Genomic DNA, 15,926 nt, shown 5'->3' on the forward strand with positions numbered 1-15,926 from the left:
TTCATGCCTTCTTGTTTTTTCTTTATAACGTCTGCAACCATGATAATCAGCATAAACTGTAACTATTACAGCAAATAATTAAAATCATACTTTTAGCCAAGAAAAATATGAGCCAGAAGATAGGAAACTGCCATAAAAGACATACATGTACATTTATGTATGCAAAATCACAAGGTTAACTATCAATTTATCTCAAACTTGAACTCTACCTTCCGTAGAGCCTCTACAAGGCTACAATTTCAAAAGAAGCTTGTTAACTTTAATGTCTCTGATGTCAAATACAAGTACAGTAATACCTGGAAATATAGGTGTGTCGACACACGAGAAATTTGAGAATTTGATAGAAAAGGATTTTCCTTTTCAAATCCTTTTTCTTTCAAAAAAGGATTTAAAAAGGTCGGCAAAAGGAAGGCAAAAAAAGAAGCTAACTAAAAATTAAAACAAAATTAGAAATATCAGTAAGTTTAGTGTAAGATCAATTCGCAATTCAAGCGTGCGCATAGTAAGCTAAACTCATTCAAGTTTAAAGGTTGTTACGTCATGCAGTGTCATAAAAGTGAAGCGTACCAAACGTGTTGCCAGCAAGTTTCTCTCACAACGCCATTAGCCGCTACCATCTGTCTCAAAGGTAAGAACACTATACACTATTGTACATAATAACGTCGCATTTTATTGCAGACCATAACCACTCAATAGGTATTTGTTACTTTGTGAGCATGGGTGGTGAATTGGAACAACTAAAAAAGTATTTTGACATTGTTATATTTTGTTTAGCTGTTTTTTTTTGAGGATGGGAATGGATTGATTTGTATTTAATTATTCTATATAGGAAAAGTTTATTTAAGATATGAGAAAATTCACATATAAGCTTGTTCCAGGAATGCATTAAGTTCATATCTAAAGGTATTAATGTAATGCCATATATCAACATCCTTTAACAGCTGATTTCCATAATAGCTGAGAAACTGACATAAACAGAAAGGTAAAAAATAGCAGATAAGGGAAAAAAGAAACTGTACCTGAGAGGATGTAGTCGACTTTGCCACATCGCCCCCGAGTGACTCGACATCACTCTGATTCATAATGCTTTTGAGAAGCTGGAGCTTGCGCTCCTTTACAGTTAGGTTCTCCTGAGCCTGTTGGTGTATTTTGTGTTTCTCCTTGGCTAACTGTGCCTCATACTCTTGCTCTGCCTGAGCCACCTACAGCCAAATGTAACACATCGTCATTCACATGCTGGGAGTTACAACAACAACACTTACACTTAGTTTCTGATCAAATGTCAGGTTAAAACATGATTGTAAATCGTAACAATTTGCATTACCGTTGCCGATCAGCAGATGCGGTGTAATTGACTTCTTCATATTATAATTTGCAATCACGCATCATTATTTACACTAGATGCAAGTAAATGTAGTTCACTAAATCGTAAACATCAAAATGAACTGGTTGTTTGGCTGATACAGCTCTTAAAGTTGGTGACAGCATAAGCAGATTTTCATCAAAATGATTTGTGTATACAAACTTATGTTACAAGTGTCAAAGAAAAGGGTAAGTGTACCCTACAGGCATTTGAAGGTGTTTGTCCACAAGCCCATGATTAAGATAAATAAGCAAAACACATTTACAATATGAACAGGAATAAGAATGTATTCATGACTGTCATAACTTTAAACTTTGAATCTACATATATAAGTCTCAGTGTTGGTCTGTGTGTCTGTCTGTGGTCTGTCTGTTCGTCATTCGTCTGTCCAATTAGAGCGATGAAGTTATAGCAATTAAAAATAACCTTTGTGCCTTTGAACTCGCGAAAATTAAATCGCTAGTCTTCTAACACGCACTAGTAACCACAAGGCTAAGCAGTTCTTATCATTCCCATCACTCTTACCATATACTGTATTATCCTTTTCATGATTGCACATGCTAAATCTGCACTTTTTATTATTAATATTACCTTTTGCGTTAGCTTTGTTTTTAAATTTTTTCAAAGCTTATTTTTGGCCATTACCTGCTTTTTTTAATTTGTAATTTTCAAATGTGCCATTTTATTCCTATTTCCGTTTTTTCCACAGGATCGATTGCTAAATCTGTAAAGACTAAATCCTTTTCACGAGGACGATTGTATTATCTCAAGCAGGAACTGCCTCCATATTCTCTCTCTGTTTGGTGAGACAAAGACAGTCCGATATATCATTTTTATGTTTGTACCAGTATCAAGAGGCACCAGTATCGTAGATCAAAAATTTGAATACATTGAGCTTCTTCTGCTGCAACAGTAACTTTTTTATGCACACTTCTATGTAGTCATTGCTATTATTAATTCACTATATTTATAATTTTTTTTCTTAGTTCGTATTAATTGTATCAATATCAAATCATTTTTCATTGTAATAATAGCAGAGCAGACTTTATGTAACCACTACTTGCTAATTGTTTCACATTTAAACACCTTTACAGTTGTTTTATTTTTTTCTTAATTTATTTGCACTGCACAAAACACTTTCTCATATGAAGTTTGAAAGTTGGAATGGCGACTATGGTAATGTTAAATACAAATAAAGTTTCCGTACAAATACTTTTTTATTTCCTGGGCATTTGGCTAGTAATGAATATATGGTGAGAAATGACATTCAGCAACATTTTGGAATGATGAAGAGATACAAGAACTTACCTGTTGTTCATACTCAGATCGGAGCTTTTCTTTTTCATAATCAGTTTTGTGCAATTTCCAGTCCTTATCTTGTAGCTACAATCAGTATCAGCAGAAATGCTATGTGAATACTGGTACACACTCTATTGCAGTATATCGGCAGTAATACCACAACACATGGGTGATTGTGATAACAATGTTCACACTATCACAAACCCTTCTACGTTTACATCGGAGAATGGTCGGCAACGTAGTGTTCTCCGTACACGATGCAATCGCTGAAACTATAAAATACTAGTACCGCAGTAGCTATCCTGAAGGGAAATATAGATCAAGATCTGCAACATCCAATCACCATTGCCGAAGTGGCTCACATTGTATGTCGTGGATGCACGGCAAAATATCTGAAACATTTGACAGCTGCAATGTTTCCCGACACATCTGCGTTGCCTCGGTGATGCCATTGAACTAGGGTGCGCATGATCTGTGAATAACTATCGAGAGGACAATCTTTACATATGGCGATACAGTGTAAGACATGAGATGAGAGAGTATACTACCTTGAGACAAGAGAGTGTGAAACATGAGATGAGAGAGTATACCACCTTGAGACAAGAGAGTGTAAGACATGAGATGAGAGAGTATACTACCTTGAGACAAGAGAGTGTGAGACATGAGATGAGAGAGTATACTACCTTGAGACAAAAGAGTGTAAGACATGAGATGAGAGAGTATACTACCTTGAGACAAGAGAGTGTAAGACATGAGATGAGAGAGTATACTACCTTGAGACAAGAGAGTGTGAGACACAAAATGAGAGAGTATACTACCTTGAGACAAGAGTGTGTGAGACATGAGATGAGAGAGTATACTACCTTGAGACAAGAGAGTGTAAGACATGAGATGAGAGAGTATACTACCTTGAGACAAGAGAGTGTAAGACATGAGATGAGAGAGTATACTACCTTGAGAAAGGAGAGTGTAAGACATGAGATGAGAGAGTATACTACCTTGAGACAAGAGAGTGTAAGACAAGAGATGAGAGAGTATACTATCTTGAGACAAGAGTGTGAGAATTAGGCTTAATAGGTTGGATTAACTTCTTCGCTACACCAATTAAATTTTTTCCTGAAAATGATCAATTACTCCTAGGGAAAAATTTAATATTTGACAATGGTGCATATAAATTATCAAAACTTCTAAACAAGGTATATTTAAGAGACTGATAGTAAACTAATCACAATAAAAGTATACATCAGCTGATGCCATAAAGTCTACAAATGTGCTGCAGAGTGAGACCGGACTTTTTTTAGTCTCCCCTCCTGCCGCCATGAGTAATAACTTACAGCATACTCCGGCTATCGCTATCACCAAGGGTTACGACATTATTATTATTAGAAATAAGATTCAATGAGGCTTCAGTCAAGCTCATTGTTAATATTGCCAAATTTCCTTTCCCCTTTTTTAAATTATCAAATTTTTTTAAAGAGTAAATGTTACCTTAGAAGCATCAAACTCATATTTGGCTATTAGTCTATATAAAAGGAAAAGACAAAGCCAAAGGCATTACAGAAGTCTATGTCATTAGGACTTATAAATACTTCAGATTTGTAGCCATTACTGTACTTCTCATGAATAATAGGAACGCATGAGACTTGTCAGTATATTATAAGGTACAGAATAAGCTATTCCTGAAAGAGCGTACCAAGGGAATGACTCCACTATGAATAGTGGAAGAGTGAATGTGAGCAGAGGGCACAAGTCAGTGGTCTGAGGCAAGTCTAAGAAATATTTAGAGGAACACAGAGCTCTATTTGCGTTGAAGAACCTGAAAACTAACATCTACGACGTAACGATAGAAAATATATGTAGAGGAATGTGAAGTGGCATGTGCATCTGAATTCTGCGCTACGATATACACCGGACTACCGAAATTGGTCATGCTATGCAAAGTAATACGCTATATAAAGGAGACTTCATTGACAATGAGTAATAGAATAATACTAGGTAATGAATAAGACCTCATTGGCCAGTTGCTGCTTCTCGTGTTGGTACAAGGTCATCTTCTGTCTAAGCATGCAATTTTCTTTCTCAGCCACTTGGAGACGGCTGCCAATTCTCTCTGCTTCTTGATTTTGGTCAATAATAAGGGCATCCCTTTCTTGAACATCGTGAAGTAGCTGGCCGGCTTGTGTGCGCAGCCTTACCATCTCCTTATCCATCTCAACCAGATATTGTCGAAAAGAGTCCTCTATCATAGATATAAACAAGTGATAGAACATATGAACAGCAATTGCACGTTCTAACTAGAATGTCTTGTGATACCAAGAACGAAAGATTACAGCAGTTTCCATAGATGTAACTAATACTTTGGAGGGGGAGTTGAAGAAGGTCTCATTGTAAAGTATTCAAGATCAATGTACTTACTATTTTTACACTGAGTCAAACAGTAGAGACAACACGCCGAATGCATCCATTTATGTTAAACCATGACTACATTGGCACGGATGTTCAGCAAAAGGGGCACTGTGCCCATGGTTTTAGGACTAAACAGGCCCATCACAAGTTTTCTTAATGAAGCATGGTAGGAAGAAGCCTCAGGACTAGTTCTGCCACTGGCTCAAGGCACCGCCGGTGAGCAAAAGGAAACCAAATCAACTTTCCAATGTTTGATTTTAAACATGGGGTTGACACACAGCTTAAAAGTCTACTTCCAAACCCATGTAAGCTGCTATCGGTTATAACAGAAATAGAACAAATATTGTTTAGACATGTAATTCTAAGCAAAATAACCAAATAACTTGTAAGAAGCTAGCAGTCTTCTTGGGACAATTCAAAACCTAATAAAATGCGTTCAACAGAGTGAGATTTATATTTCGTTCAACTTGAAATTGGCTTTTCAGTTGAGATCATAATTTGACCAGTCTTCAATAAATAGGAAATTGAATCTTTGACTCCAATGTCAGTCATTGGTTTTCTACTAAAATTATTTTCACAGACAAACAATTTAAACTGGAAGTGTTACTACAGGCATGACACACATGTGTTATATAATTATATAGTTTATATAGGTTAAATGCAATGGTAAGATATGGTTTTATAATCAGTATAATTATATAGTTTCTATAAATTAAATGCAATGGTAAGATACGGTTTTATAATCAGTATAATTATATAGTTTCTATAAATTAAATGCAATGGTAAGATACAGTTTTATAATCAGTATAATTATATAGTTTCTATAAATTAAATGCAATGGTAAGATACGGTTTTATAATCAGTATAATTATATAGTTTCTATAAATTAAATGCTATGGTAAGATACAGTTTTATAATCAGTATAATTATATAGTTTCTATAAATTAAATGCAATGGTAAGATACAGTTTTATAATCAGTATAATTATATAGTTTCTATAAATTAAATGCAATGGTAAGATACAGTTTTATAATCAGTATAATTATATAGTTTCTATAAATTAAATACAATGGTAAGATACAGTTTTATAATCAGTATAATTATATAGTTTATATAAATTAAATGCAATGGTAAGATACAGTTTTATAATCAGTATAATTATATAGTTTCTATAAATTAAATGCTATGGTAAGATACAGTTTTATAATCAGTATAATTATATAGTTTCTATAAATTAAATGCAATGGTAAGATACAGTTTTATAATCAGTATAATTATATAGTTTCTATAAATTAAATGCTATGGTAAGATACAGTTTTATAATCAGTATAATTATATAGTTTCTATAAATTAAATGCAATGGTAAGATACGGTTTTATAATCAGATGGCTGGCAAACTATATACCTCCCACAAAGACAAATTAGACTTCTAGAATTTATGTATGTCAAATGGAACATAACTTTCAAGTTGGTCCAAGCAATAAGGCTAGTTATTCAACTTGACAAAACATTGCATCATTAGAATTCTAGTGGAAGTGGAGAAAAAGACACGAACGACCAACTGACAGCAAGAGGGTTCACTAGTATTCAATCGGTTAATACTTCCTTTTAAAATGTTTAAAATTGGAAATTTTCACAAGTAATTTTCAGTCACATGAAAAATAATGATATCATGGCCATGCTCTTGCTTATCACTCTAAGAAATTCAGCAATGGGACGCGAGCACTGCTAAAATACGAGAATGTCAGAATGCTAATGACATCACAAACAAAAACCGCAACAGCACCAAAAAGCACCCTTTGTAGGCGTAGATTGACTTACGTTTCCGCATGACAGAGTCGAGGTGTTTCTGTTTGACCCTCATGAGGTTCTGAAGGTAGTCGTCCATTACCTGGAGGTCTGCGTTCGACTCATCTCTTGGCTCTACCTACGGTGTATCCACAGATGTATTACTAATACGCACGAAGCCACACTTATCCTAGTTTGACTAATAGCCTTAAATTATACAGCCTGGAATTTGCTACATATCGACAGCAGCGATATGGCAATTCCAATACACGAACTTAACGCTAAAATTCAAAGTATAACAATACCAAACAGAATTTTTTTTTATAGAGATCTGGTGCATGACTGTTTTGGGCTAGAGGCCTTTGCGATCTTCTGTAAATGACGTCTGATAAAGCTTGAGTTTGTTGTACAAATGAACATTATAGCACCAAAACAACGAATTTTATATTCATGCTGAAACCTAAAAATCAAGACTTGTGTTGAGATTTTGCTATAAATAAAAATGATTTTTAGAGATTACTGAAAAATGACCACCAGAAACTTTGATAGCATTAGTATATATATACGAGGGGCGATCGTAAAGTTCCAGGAATTGTCTCAGTACACAAAAACCGTTAATCGTAATCACTTAATTTAAACTGTCCCCTTCAAAGTAATCGCCTGAGCTTGCTATGCACTTGTCCCATCTGTGTTTCCACTGATCCATGCAATGCTGGAAATCACTTTCCGTAAGGCTTCGGAGTTGTCTCGTCACATTTTCTTGAATAGTTGGTATGTCGTCAAATCTTTCACCTTTCATTGTCAATTTGACTTTGGGGAATAGGTAGAAGTCACATGGTGCTAAATCAGGTGAATAAGGGGGGATGGTTAAGCACAGTCACCTTATTTTTTGCCAAATACTGACGTACCATCAATGAGGTGTGAGCCGGAGCATTGTCATGGTGTAGGTACCAGTCACCTGAGAGCCACAAATCTCGACGTTTCCTTCTGATACTGTCTCTAAGTCTTATCAGAATGTCTTTGTACACATGCTGATTCACAGTTTGACCATTTGGCAGAAATTCAGAGTGTACCACACCTCTAATGTCGAAAAATGTTATCAGCAGCGTTTTTACATTTGAGCGAGACATTCTAGCTTTTTTAGGCCTAGGAGAGCCAGGGGATTTCCATTGAGAACTTTGTGATTTGGTCTCTGGGTCATAACCATAGACCCAACTTTCATCCCCAGTCACAACTTTTGAAATAAAGTCAGGATCTTGTGTTAAAGCATCTTTTAGTTCGATACAACAGCTAACTCTTTTTTCTTTTTGGTCGTCAGTGAGCAGTTTGGGTACCATCTTTGCAGAGATCCTTCTCATGCCTAAATCTTCAGTGAGAATAAGATGACATGTACCATAAGAAAGCCCACTTTCTGCTGATATTTCCCGTATAGTCAATCGCCTATCTCCCATCACCTGTTGCCTCACAAGGTCTGTGGCAGTTGTGGTCCTTGAAGTTGCCGGTCTGCCCATGCGGTCATCATCTTTAGTACTTGTTCTTCCCTCTCTAAATCTTTTGTGCCATTCATAACAGGCTGTTTTCTTAAGGGCAGAGTCTCCATAAGCTGTCCGTAACATTTGGAGCGTCTCAGCACCGGACTTTCCAAGTTTTACACAAAATTTTACACAAACGCGTTGCTCTTCTACTTCATTCATTTTCGAAAAATCCGACAAACGATAAAAAATGACCTTGACATTACCTACTATAACTTCATTGCGGGTGCTCTGACAAGCGTAAAACTTTGGCTATGGGGAAATCCCGTGCTGCTTAGCAACATGGAACAATCAAAACAACTGCACATGGTCTTATATTTGACTAGGAAAACGATTCCGGGAACTTTATGATCACCCCTCGTATATAATTAAATGTATGAGTGTTATGAGAACAACTGTAAACTAGAAATTCCCCTGTCATACAGCCCATGACCAAAGAGATAATGGAAAAAAGAAAGGGTAGTGCTGGTTGTTGAAAAAGCAGTTGTCAGCAGGAATTGACAGAGTATAGTGTAAATGAGAGTTGTTCGAGATGATATAAAATAAATTTGAGGGAGCACGACTCCAAAAAGGTGCAACTAACAATTTCAACGAATATAGACAAGTGCAGTGTTCATTTAGAGGTCGCGCAGTTAATTTGGGTTTGGGTGTTTAACTCAAGTTTGGTCGAGTTTGTGTGTTTGGGGCATTTTGTAACCAAGCTAGGCCATGTACATGCAAGCTGCCTCGATGTTGCCATTCAAATCTGTACCAGTAGTCACCAATTAGAAAGTGAGGTGTAAGGAAATGTTTGAAGAACGTGTCAAATTTAACACCTAGGTATGAGTCAACAGTAAGAGGTGAGTGCGCAATTGCTTGAGCAATGGTTTTATTGTCAGTGTCAAGGAAACATGCAAGATCGGGCGACTGCATGTCAGCAACTGAAAATGTGAAGAAAGCAGTAGCATTTCTGAGTTGTTTGTTCATTGCCATGAGTTCACTGCGTCGGCTATACCAGTATTGAGCGGTACCCCTGATTTGGGAACTGAAACAAAGAATTTTGAAATTTGTTTGTTTTGAAAACTGTTTGTTTGTTTGCCATGGTAGTTGTCAGGTTGTTTTGAAATGAAATTCAAAAGGTCAATTATGCAAAACAAAAGGTTGTATAAAAATCAGACCTAATCTACTACTATCTCAAACCTATGTTTTAACACAATAAAATAAATTAAAGCTGTAGGCTTAACCTACTGTACTGTATGTAATTTAACGAACAACAGCAATAATGAAATATGTTTATTATATCTCTGAAATGCAATATTAGAAGTAAAATGACAAGCTGCTGTGTAATATACAGTTTGAAAGTTGGTTGTGTTTAATGTAGAGTGGTTTTGACAGCGATCTGTAACAGAAAGCAAGCATTGGCATTCACGCGTCTGGAAGTTTTCTGCAAACTGGAGCAAAATAAAGAAGTGTTTTTGTCATAAAGGGGCATTGTAGTTCGGCCCTAGCTTGTACATAAGTTGTAAGATGTAAAAAAATTTGGCTAATGTTCTAGATAATTTAATGAAACCTTCGGTAATTGGACAAAAAAACAGGCTGATAAACTGTGTACCCCATTTTTGTACCTGTAAATCGGTCTACGCCTCAAATGGTCTACCTTTATTACCGAAACCTTCGGCAATTAGACAATGCCAGAGACTGGTGAAATGTGCACGTTTTCCTTGTGAAATGCGCACGGCTTCATAGTTCTACTATCTGTCGCACGGTTTTTATGGGCGTTTTGTTGGCCGGTCTTAATTTTGATTAAAAAGGCTTGTCAGGTTTTAATGGCAATTTCAAGCCAAATTAATCTTTCTAGTTATGTATAATCCGATCAGATGGGTAAGTTTTAGGATATTGTCAACACTTTTCAAAGACTTGGTAAAATATTTAAATAGGTTTATATGTGTTTTGTATCATTATTATACTCAAACGACTCCACAGAAAAATGGTTAAATTGTTTGATGGGATTTCGGTACAAGGGTTTGGCTGTCGGTGGATACTCTTCGGAAGTTGTGTGCACATATGCTTTTATCATAAAGCTCCCAAACACTCGCTTCGCTCGTGTTTGGTCGTGGGAATATATTACTGAGGCAGGTTAGTAAGCAATCATCTCCCCTATACCAGTGGTCAACCGAAATTAGCTACTACTGCCAATAATAATTTCAGATAAAATACCTCCAACTCATTTCACTCTACTAGTTTGAGTTACCTTTGGAAACTTTCAAGCATGAAAAAAGACAATTAATCACTTGAATAGTTCCGAAAAGCCATTGTGTAAGCAGAAAACTTCTTCAATAGAAACCCATTTCACCATATACATGTAATGTAAAATCTCTTTTTAAGCGCTATGGCAGTCTTTTTTCCAACCCTTTTTCGATAGTGGCGGTCAAGTAAAGGTGGTGTTCAAATAGAGGCAGGCGTTGTATTTTCAAATGACTCGTCAGTATTTTGGGAAGATAAATTTAGCCTTTTATTGGCAAAGGGAATGTCACCTATATTCTGCCCTATCCTTCCGGTGGAGTGACATTAATCCTTTTGGATGCAATAAAGCTGCTAACTTACCTCCAACTTGTCAAAGATCTCTAAATAAATATGCATTGGGAAGCCGAGAAATATCTCTACCAATTGATATCTATTGCTTGCAATTAACCTGCGATGATATTATAGCCTGCTTCGCAATTTGTTGGAGCTTTCAATTTTTATATTTCATTCTAAATTTGAAGACACATTTTTATTTTATATCTATATTTAACAATGTTGCATAAAAGCTAATTGAACTCATGAATATGTTAGCTACAGTTTGCAGCCAAAACTAGCTTTTTATGTGCAATAGAACGAGTTACGAGAACCGATAAATTGTCAGATCAGATTATTACAATGATGATATCAAATAATATCTTATAAATCTGCAAATTTATAAGTTATATAATGATGAGCTATCAAATGCTATAAATCTATATTCATGAACAAGTGACATAAATGAACTATACTTATAATACACGCAGAAACAAAAATTAACATATTCGAAACAAAAAACATTAGCATCATTCGCTCGGCCAGCTGCATTCTGATTGTTGCTTTCGATAGAACAAACATCTTCTGGTTGTTCAGTACCTTCCACAATGTCTTCTGACCTTAACTTTTCCTCTACACTGCTGAACTAGTCGATATTAGTGATCAAACAATTTTTTCAACAGAACAAAACTTTTACACATTCCATTTTGCACAAATAATAATAAACTTTTAGCAGCACGTTAAGCACAACTGTTAGCCTTAAACTAGTCGCTCATATATCATTGTAGGTGTAAACTGTTTTTCCCATACCTCCAAGTATCAAGACTGCATTAAAAAAGGAACTACTATTAACCTGATTTGGTTATTAATTATTTTTATGGTGCTGCTTTCAAAGTTTTAATGGAAAAAACGAAAAGCCTTAGGGTTTAACAATGAAAGAATTAATTGTTATTGATGTAACTGAGTCGTTATTACTACGATTTTGTGGACACTGTTTTACTGATTACTTGATATTTTGGATTCGTAAAGATGTCATCATAGGATCAAAGAGTGTCAAAGTAGCGGTCGAATGGAGTTGGCGTTCGAATTAAGGTTTTACAAAAAACGCATTAAATCGTTACAAGAAATGACAAAACGCAAATATAACATGTAACACGCCTGTAAAGAATACATGTTAGAAGGATATGATTACATAATAAATAGAAAAAGTACACATGGAAAGAGCAAAGAACAGATAAATAATGAATACAAACTAAAATAGCTAACTAAAAAGGTATGTTTGTTTGCTTACTCTTGGTGTTGATCATCTAGACGAGGCTAAGGGGAGACCACGGTGAGTGGCATAAACAGCGGTCATAAGAGATTGGTATTATTATTGTCGCAGTTGTGTTTCATTCAAAATAAATATTTTTAAGAATGTAAGTTGGAAGATTGATTTACGCATGAATACAAAAACTGTAATACAGAAAAAAAACTCCAATTGCTAGAAACAAAGTTGTCCCAATCTGTCTGTGATAGATGATAACTCCAAATTAAACAGCGAACAAAAACAAAACACTTGTTATTTACTGACTTCCGTTAGCAAATGAAACTGAATGAGATGCGTTGTATGTCGTACCAAAAATAAAATCCAAAAAACCAATCTAATAAAACCTAGTCTAATAAACCAGTATAAAAATAAGAAACGAACCAATGGCCCAACATACGAAACAATCCAATAGCCCAATATACGGAACAAACCAATGGCCCAACATACAAAAGGACTTTGTTATCTAGAAAGATTTTTCAAAAGTCGAAGCAAAATTTCTGCCAAAAAGCATTTCGTCACTTGACAATTTCGTATGTCGAGTCTTTCATTTTTAAAAACTCGCAGTTTCCCCAATATGCTCAACTGAGCTCTTTCAGGGTTTAATTTCTGAAGCTAATAGTTGAGCTAATAGTTGAGGCTGTTTTAGATCATAATCAGCTACCATACTGATAACAAATTGCTCATACAAGATTTAACAGGCAAGTAAAGAAGGCTGTTGTAAACTGATGGTTTAGCATTTACCGTTAGACTGGGAAAGACTGGAAGAGTGTATATGTCCGTCAAAGGCACCGGAGCATGTGGCAGACTCTCCAAACTGGGTTTTTTGGCAGCAGGAGCTAGTTGTTCTGCTGAGCTGTGAGGGGCGAGTCTTCTGCGAGCCCGTGTATGATACTGTTCATCAGAAAACTTGGGCTTTTCCTGGGCTCGGTGGACTTGCACCTCCTGAGTAGCCTCCGAAAATCTCATCACATGCTGCAAGATGTGAAACCAGAGTAACTTCAGAGCATGAACAATACAACAGCCAAATTAAAATTAATACACAGAAAACCAAACAGATGTGTGGCACTTATCTGTCCTTACAGTAATTAACAAAGCTATTTAATACTTTTTGGGTTTAAAATAAGAAAAAACCTAAAACAGTGCAAGAAGAAATGAATGCGTAGTATTATGGGAGAGAGTGATGACAAGTAGGAAGAGGGAGATGACACAAGGGATTGGAGGTGGAAGGGAGAGAGTGAAGATTGGAAGAGAAAGCGTGAAGATGGAAGGGAAAGCGTGAAGATGGAAGGGAAAGCGTGAAGATGGAAGGGAGAAAGTGAAGATGGAAGGGAGAGAGTGAAGATGGAAGGGAGAGAGTGAAGATGGAAGGGAGAGAGTGAAGGCGGAAGGGAGAGAGTGGGCGAAGGAGGAGGGAAGAGAGTGGGCGAGGGAGGAAGGAAGAGAGTGGGCGAGGGAGCAAGGAAGAGAGTGGGCGAGGGAAGAGAGTGGACGAGGGAGGAAGGAAGAGAGTGGACGAGGGAGGAAGGAAGAGAGTGGGCGTGGGAGAAAGGAAGAGAGTGGGCGAGAGAGGAGGGAAGAGAGTGGGCAAGGGAGGAAGGAAGAGAGTGGTCAAGGGAGGAAGGAAGAGAGTGGGCGAGGGAGAAAGGAAGAGAGTGGGTGAGGGAGGAGGGAAAAGAGTGAGTGAGAAAGGAATGGAGAAGGTGAGGGAACATAATAGTGGAGAGAAAATATGGAGAAGAGTTATTAATGGAAGGGGAGAAGAAATAGAGCATAATGAAGACGATTGAACAGAAAATGGAGACAAAAAATGGAAAAAAGCGAGGAACAAAAAGAAGTGTTATGTAAAGCTAAGAAAAACTAACAGAGAATATTAGTCATAAAGATGGAGAAGCGAATTAGATGATAATTGTAAGAAATGAAAAGAAAAAGATCCAGGAGAACAAAGCGGTGCAGAGCAATGATACGAAAATGAAAATAACGAGAAATAGCGAACAAGGGTAACATGTATTTTGACTTACAAGTGTTTCATCATACTCGACTGCCTTTGGATTCACACAAACCACCATTCTTACTTTTCCCTCACCATCAAAGAAATTTTTAAAAAGGTGAGTCACCTTCGAGTCTCTGTATGGCACGATCTAGAAGTAAAAGACGTGCAAAAGAAAATTATGAGATATATGTATACTAGTATTACCGATAAGTAATTTAACATCTGATGGCTGGCTGTGCATTGCTGAAGGTGTTAATTATCGATTTGACTACCTGTTTGTCCATTACAGAGCGATTCACACCATTGACATCATCTGATGACAGAAATCAAAAGCTATCAATGGATGAATAACGAGCCACTTGAAGTAATAATATATACTTTTATGGCTCCTGAACATCCTCCTGCAGCCTTTCCCTCCCTCTTTGAACATAGTAGCCACCACACACAATCTTAAAGATGAACGTCCTCAAATTTTTAGTAGATTTTATTAGAAAGTATCGAAAATCGTTTTAATCGCGATCAAGTGTTATCGATTTTAATCTTGAAACATCCTGGCGATCAGATCACCTCAAACATAAAAAACAATCGCAAATGGTAAAACAATTCCAATACTTTCTGATAAAATCTACAGAAATTCAATGTAAGTTCATCTTTAAGTAAGTAGGCCTACATGTATGTATAATAGCTCTATAATATCTATAACAAGTTAATCATGGCTTGAATTCCACTATGAATGGCCACCAGAAATAATAAAAGGCACGTAACAATGGATTTCCCTATTCAGTTTTATGATTCTTTATTAAGCATTTGACGTACATAGCATCTATATCACCTATATTTTGCTTTCAACCGTCGGCATAGCGACGTTAATGTCGCCAGCATCCAAGGTTTTTTCATGCACGCTAGTGCTGCACGATGTTAAGATATGTGTCAATTTTGTGTGGGACGATATCATTTTGGGACGTTTTATAGGTCTATTCTGTAATCGGGTGTATCAACGTTTTCAATATCATGTCAAGACGATAAATATCTGTGTTTAATTGGCAGAACCAACATCAGTGACTCAAGCGTGACTCAATATCGACACAGCACTAGTTCCTAAAACTTATTTGCGAGCCCGCGGATTTCCTTTATCTTTGAGAATCCTCTAGAAACGAACCAGCAAGGTAGAAAAAAGTTTCTTAAATAAAGTTAGAGAGAGAGAAGACAACTCCTATTTTTTTGTATTTAGACACAGTTATTTTTTTTGTATTTTTGTTTTTTGGTGAAACGTCACAATAAACTATATCGAGAGAGCATAACTCCAAAGTTTCGATACTGAATGTTATAGATAGCTCACAGAGCCAATATATCATTTTGGCATGTGGTGTCATATTGCACAGCACTAATGCACGCCAAAGTATCAGACCGAGTTAAACAAGAGACTACTACAAGTAAAACATGTTATACTGATAGAATTATTACTTATTGCAATCGTATTACATTTAACGCTTACAAATAACCATTAGCATTGAAGTTGGAAACAGACATCGATACGCAGTAACAATGGTAGCTCTTGATGCTATCAAGTAGTACGCTGCTCTTGAAGAGCACTCTAATCATTCTAAAACACCTAAAGGTTTGTCTTCAGACCAGGTTGTAAACCTGTATACTTTATAGCCTTCAAAGAAAAGTGTTTGACAGGCCAAAATTATGAATTTGAGC

General features: G+C 36.3%; 1 protein-coding gene across 1 annotated transcript in view; it reads right to left on the reverse strand.

Moving 5' to 3' along the window:
- LOC137399309 (kinesin-like protein KIF23) overlaps nt 1–15,926 on the reverse strand; it is a 37,597-nt gene that overhangs the window by 2,572 nt on the left and 19,099 nt on the right. The window contains exons 12-17 of the mRNA XM_068085364.1: nt 14,251–14,370; nt 12,974–13,204; nt 6,890–6,995; nt 4,672–4,901; nt 2,672–2,746; nt 1,020–1,202 (exon numbers count right to left, since the gene is read on the reverse strand). Of these exons, the coding sequence (XP_067941465.1) occupies nt 1,020–1,202; nt 2,672–2,746; nt 4,672–4,901; nt 6,890–6,995; nt 12,974–13,204; nt 14,251–14,370 (945 nt within the window). The remainder of the gene's footprint in view (nt 1–1,019; nt 1,203–2,671; nt 2,747–4,671; nt 4,902–6,889; nt 6,996–12,973; nt 13,205–14,250; nt 14,371–15,926) is intronic.

The sequence above is a fragment of the Watersipora subatra genome, chromosome 7 (assembly GCF_963576615.1).
Source record: "Watersipora subatra chromosome 7, tzWatSuba1.1, whole genome shotgun sequence".
In the NCBI taxonomy this organism is placed as follows: domain Eukaryota; kingdom Metazoa; phylum Bryozoa; class Gymnolaemata; order Cheilostomatida; family Watersiporidae; genus Watersipora; species Watersipora subatra.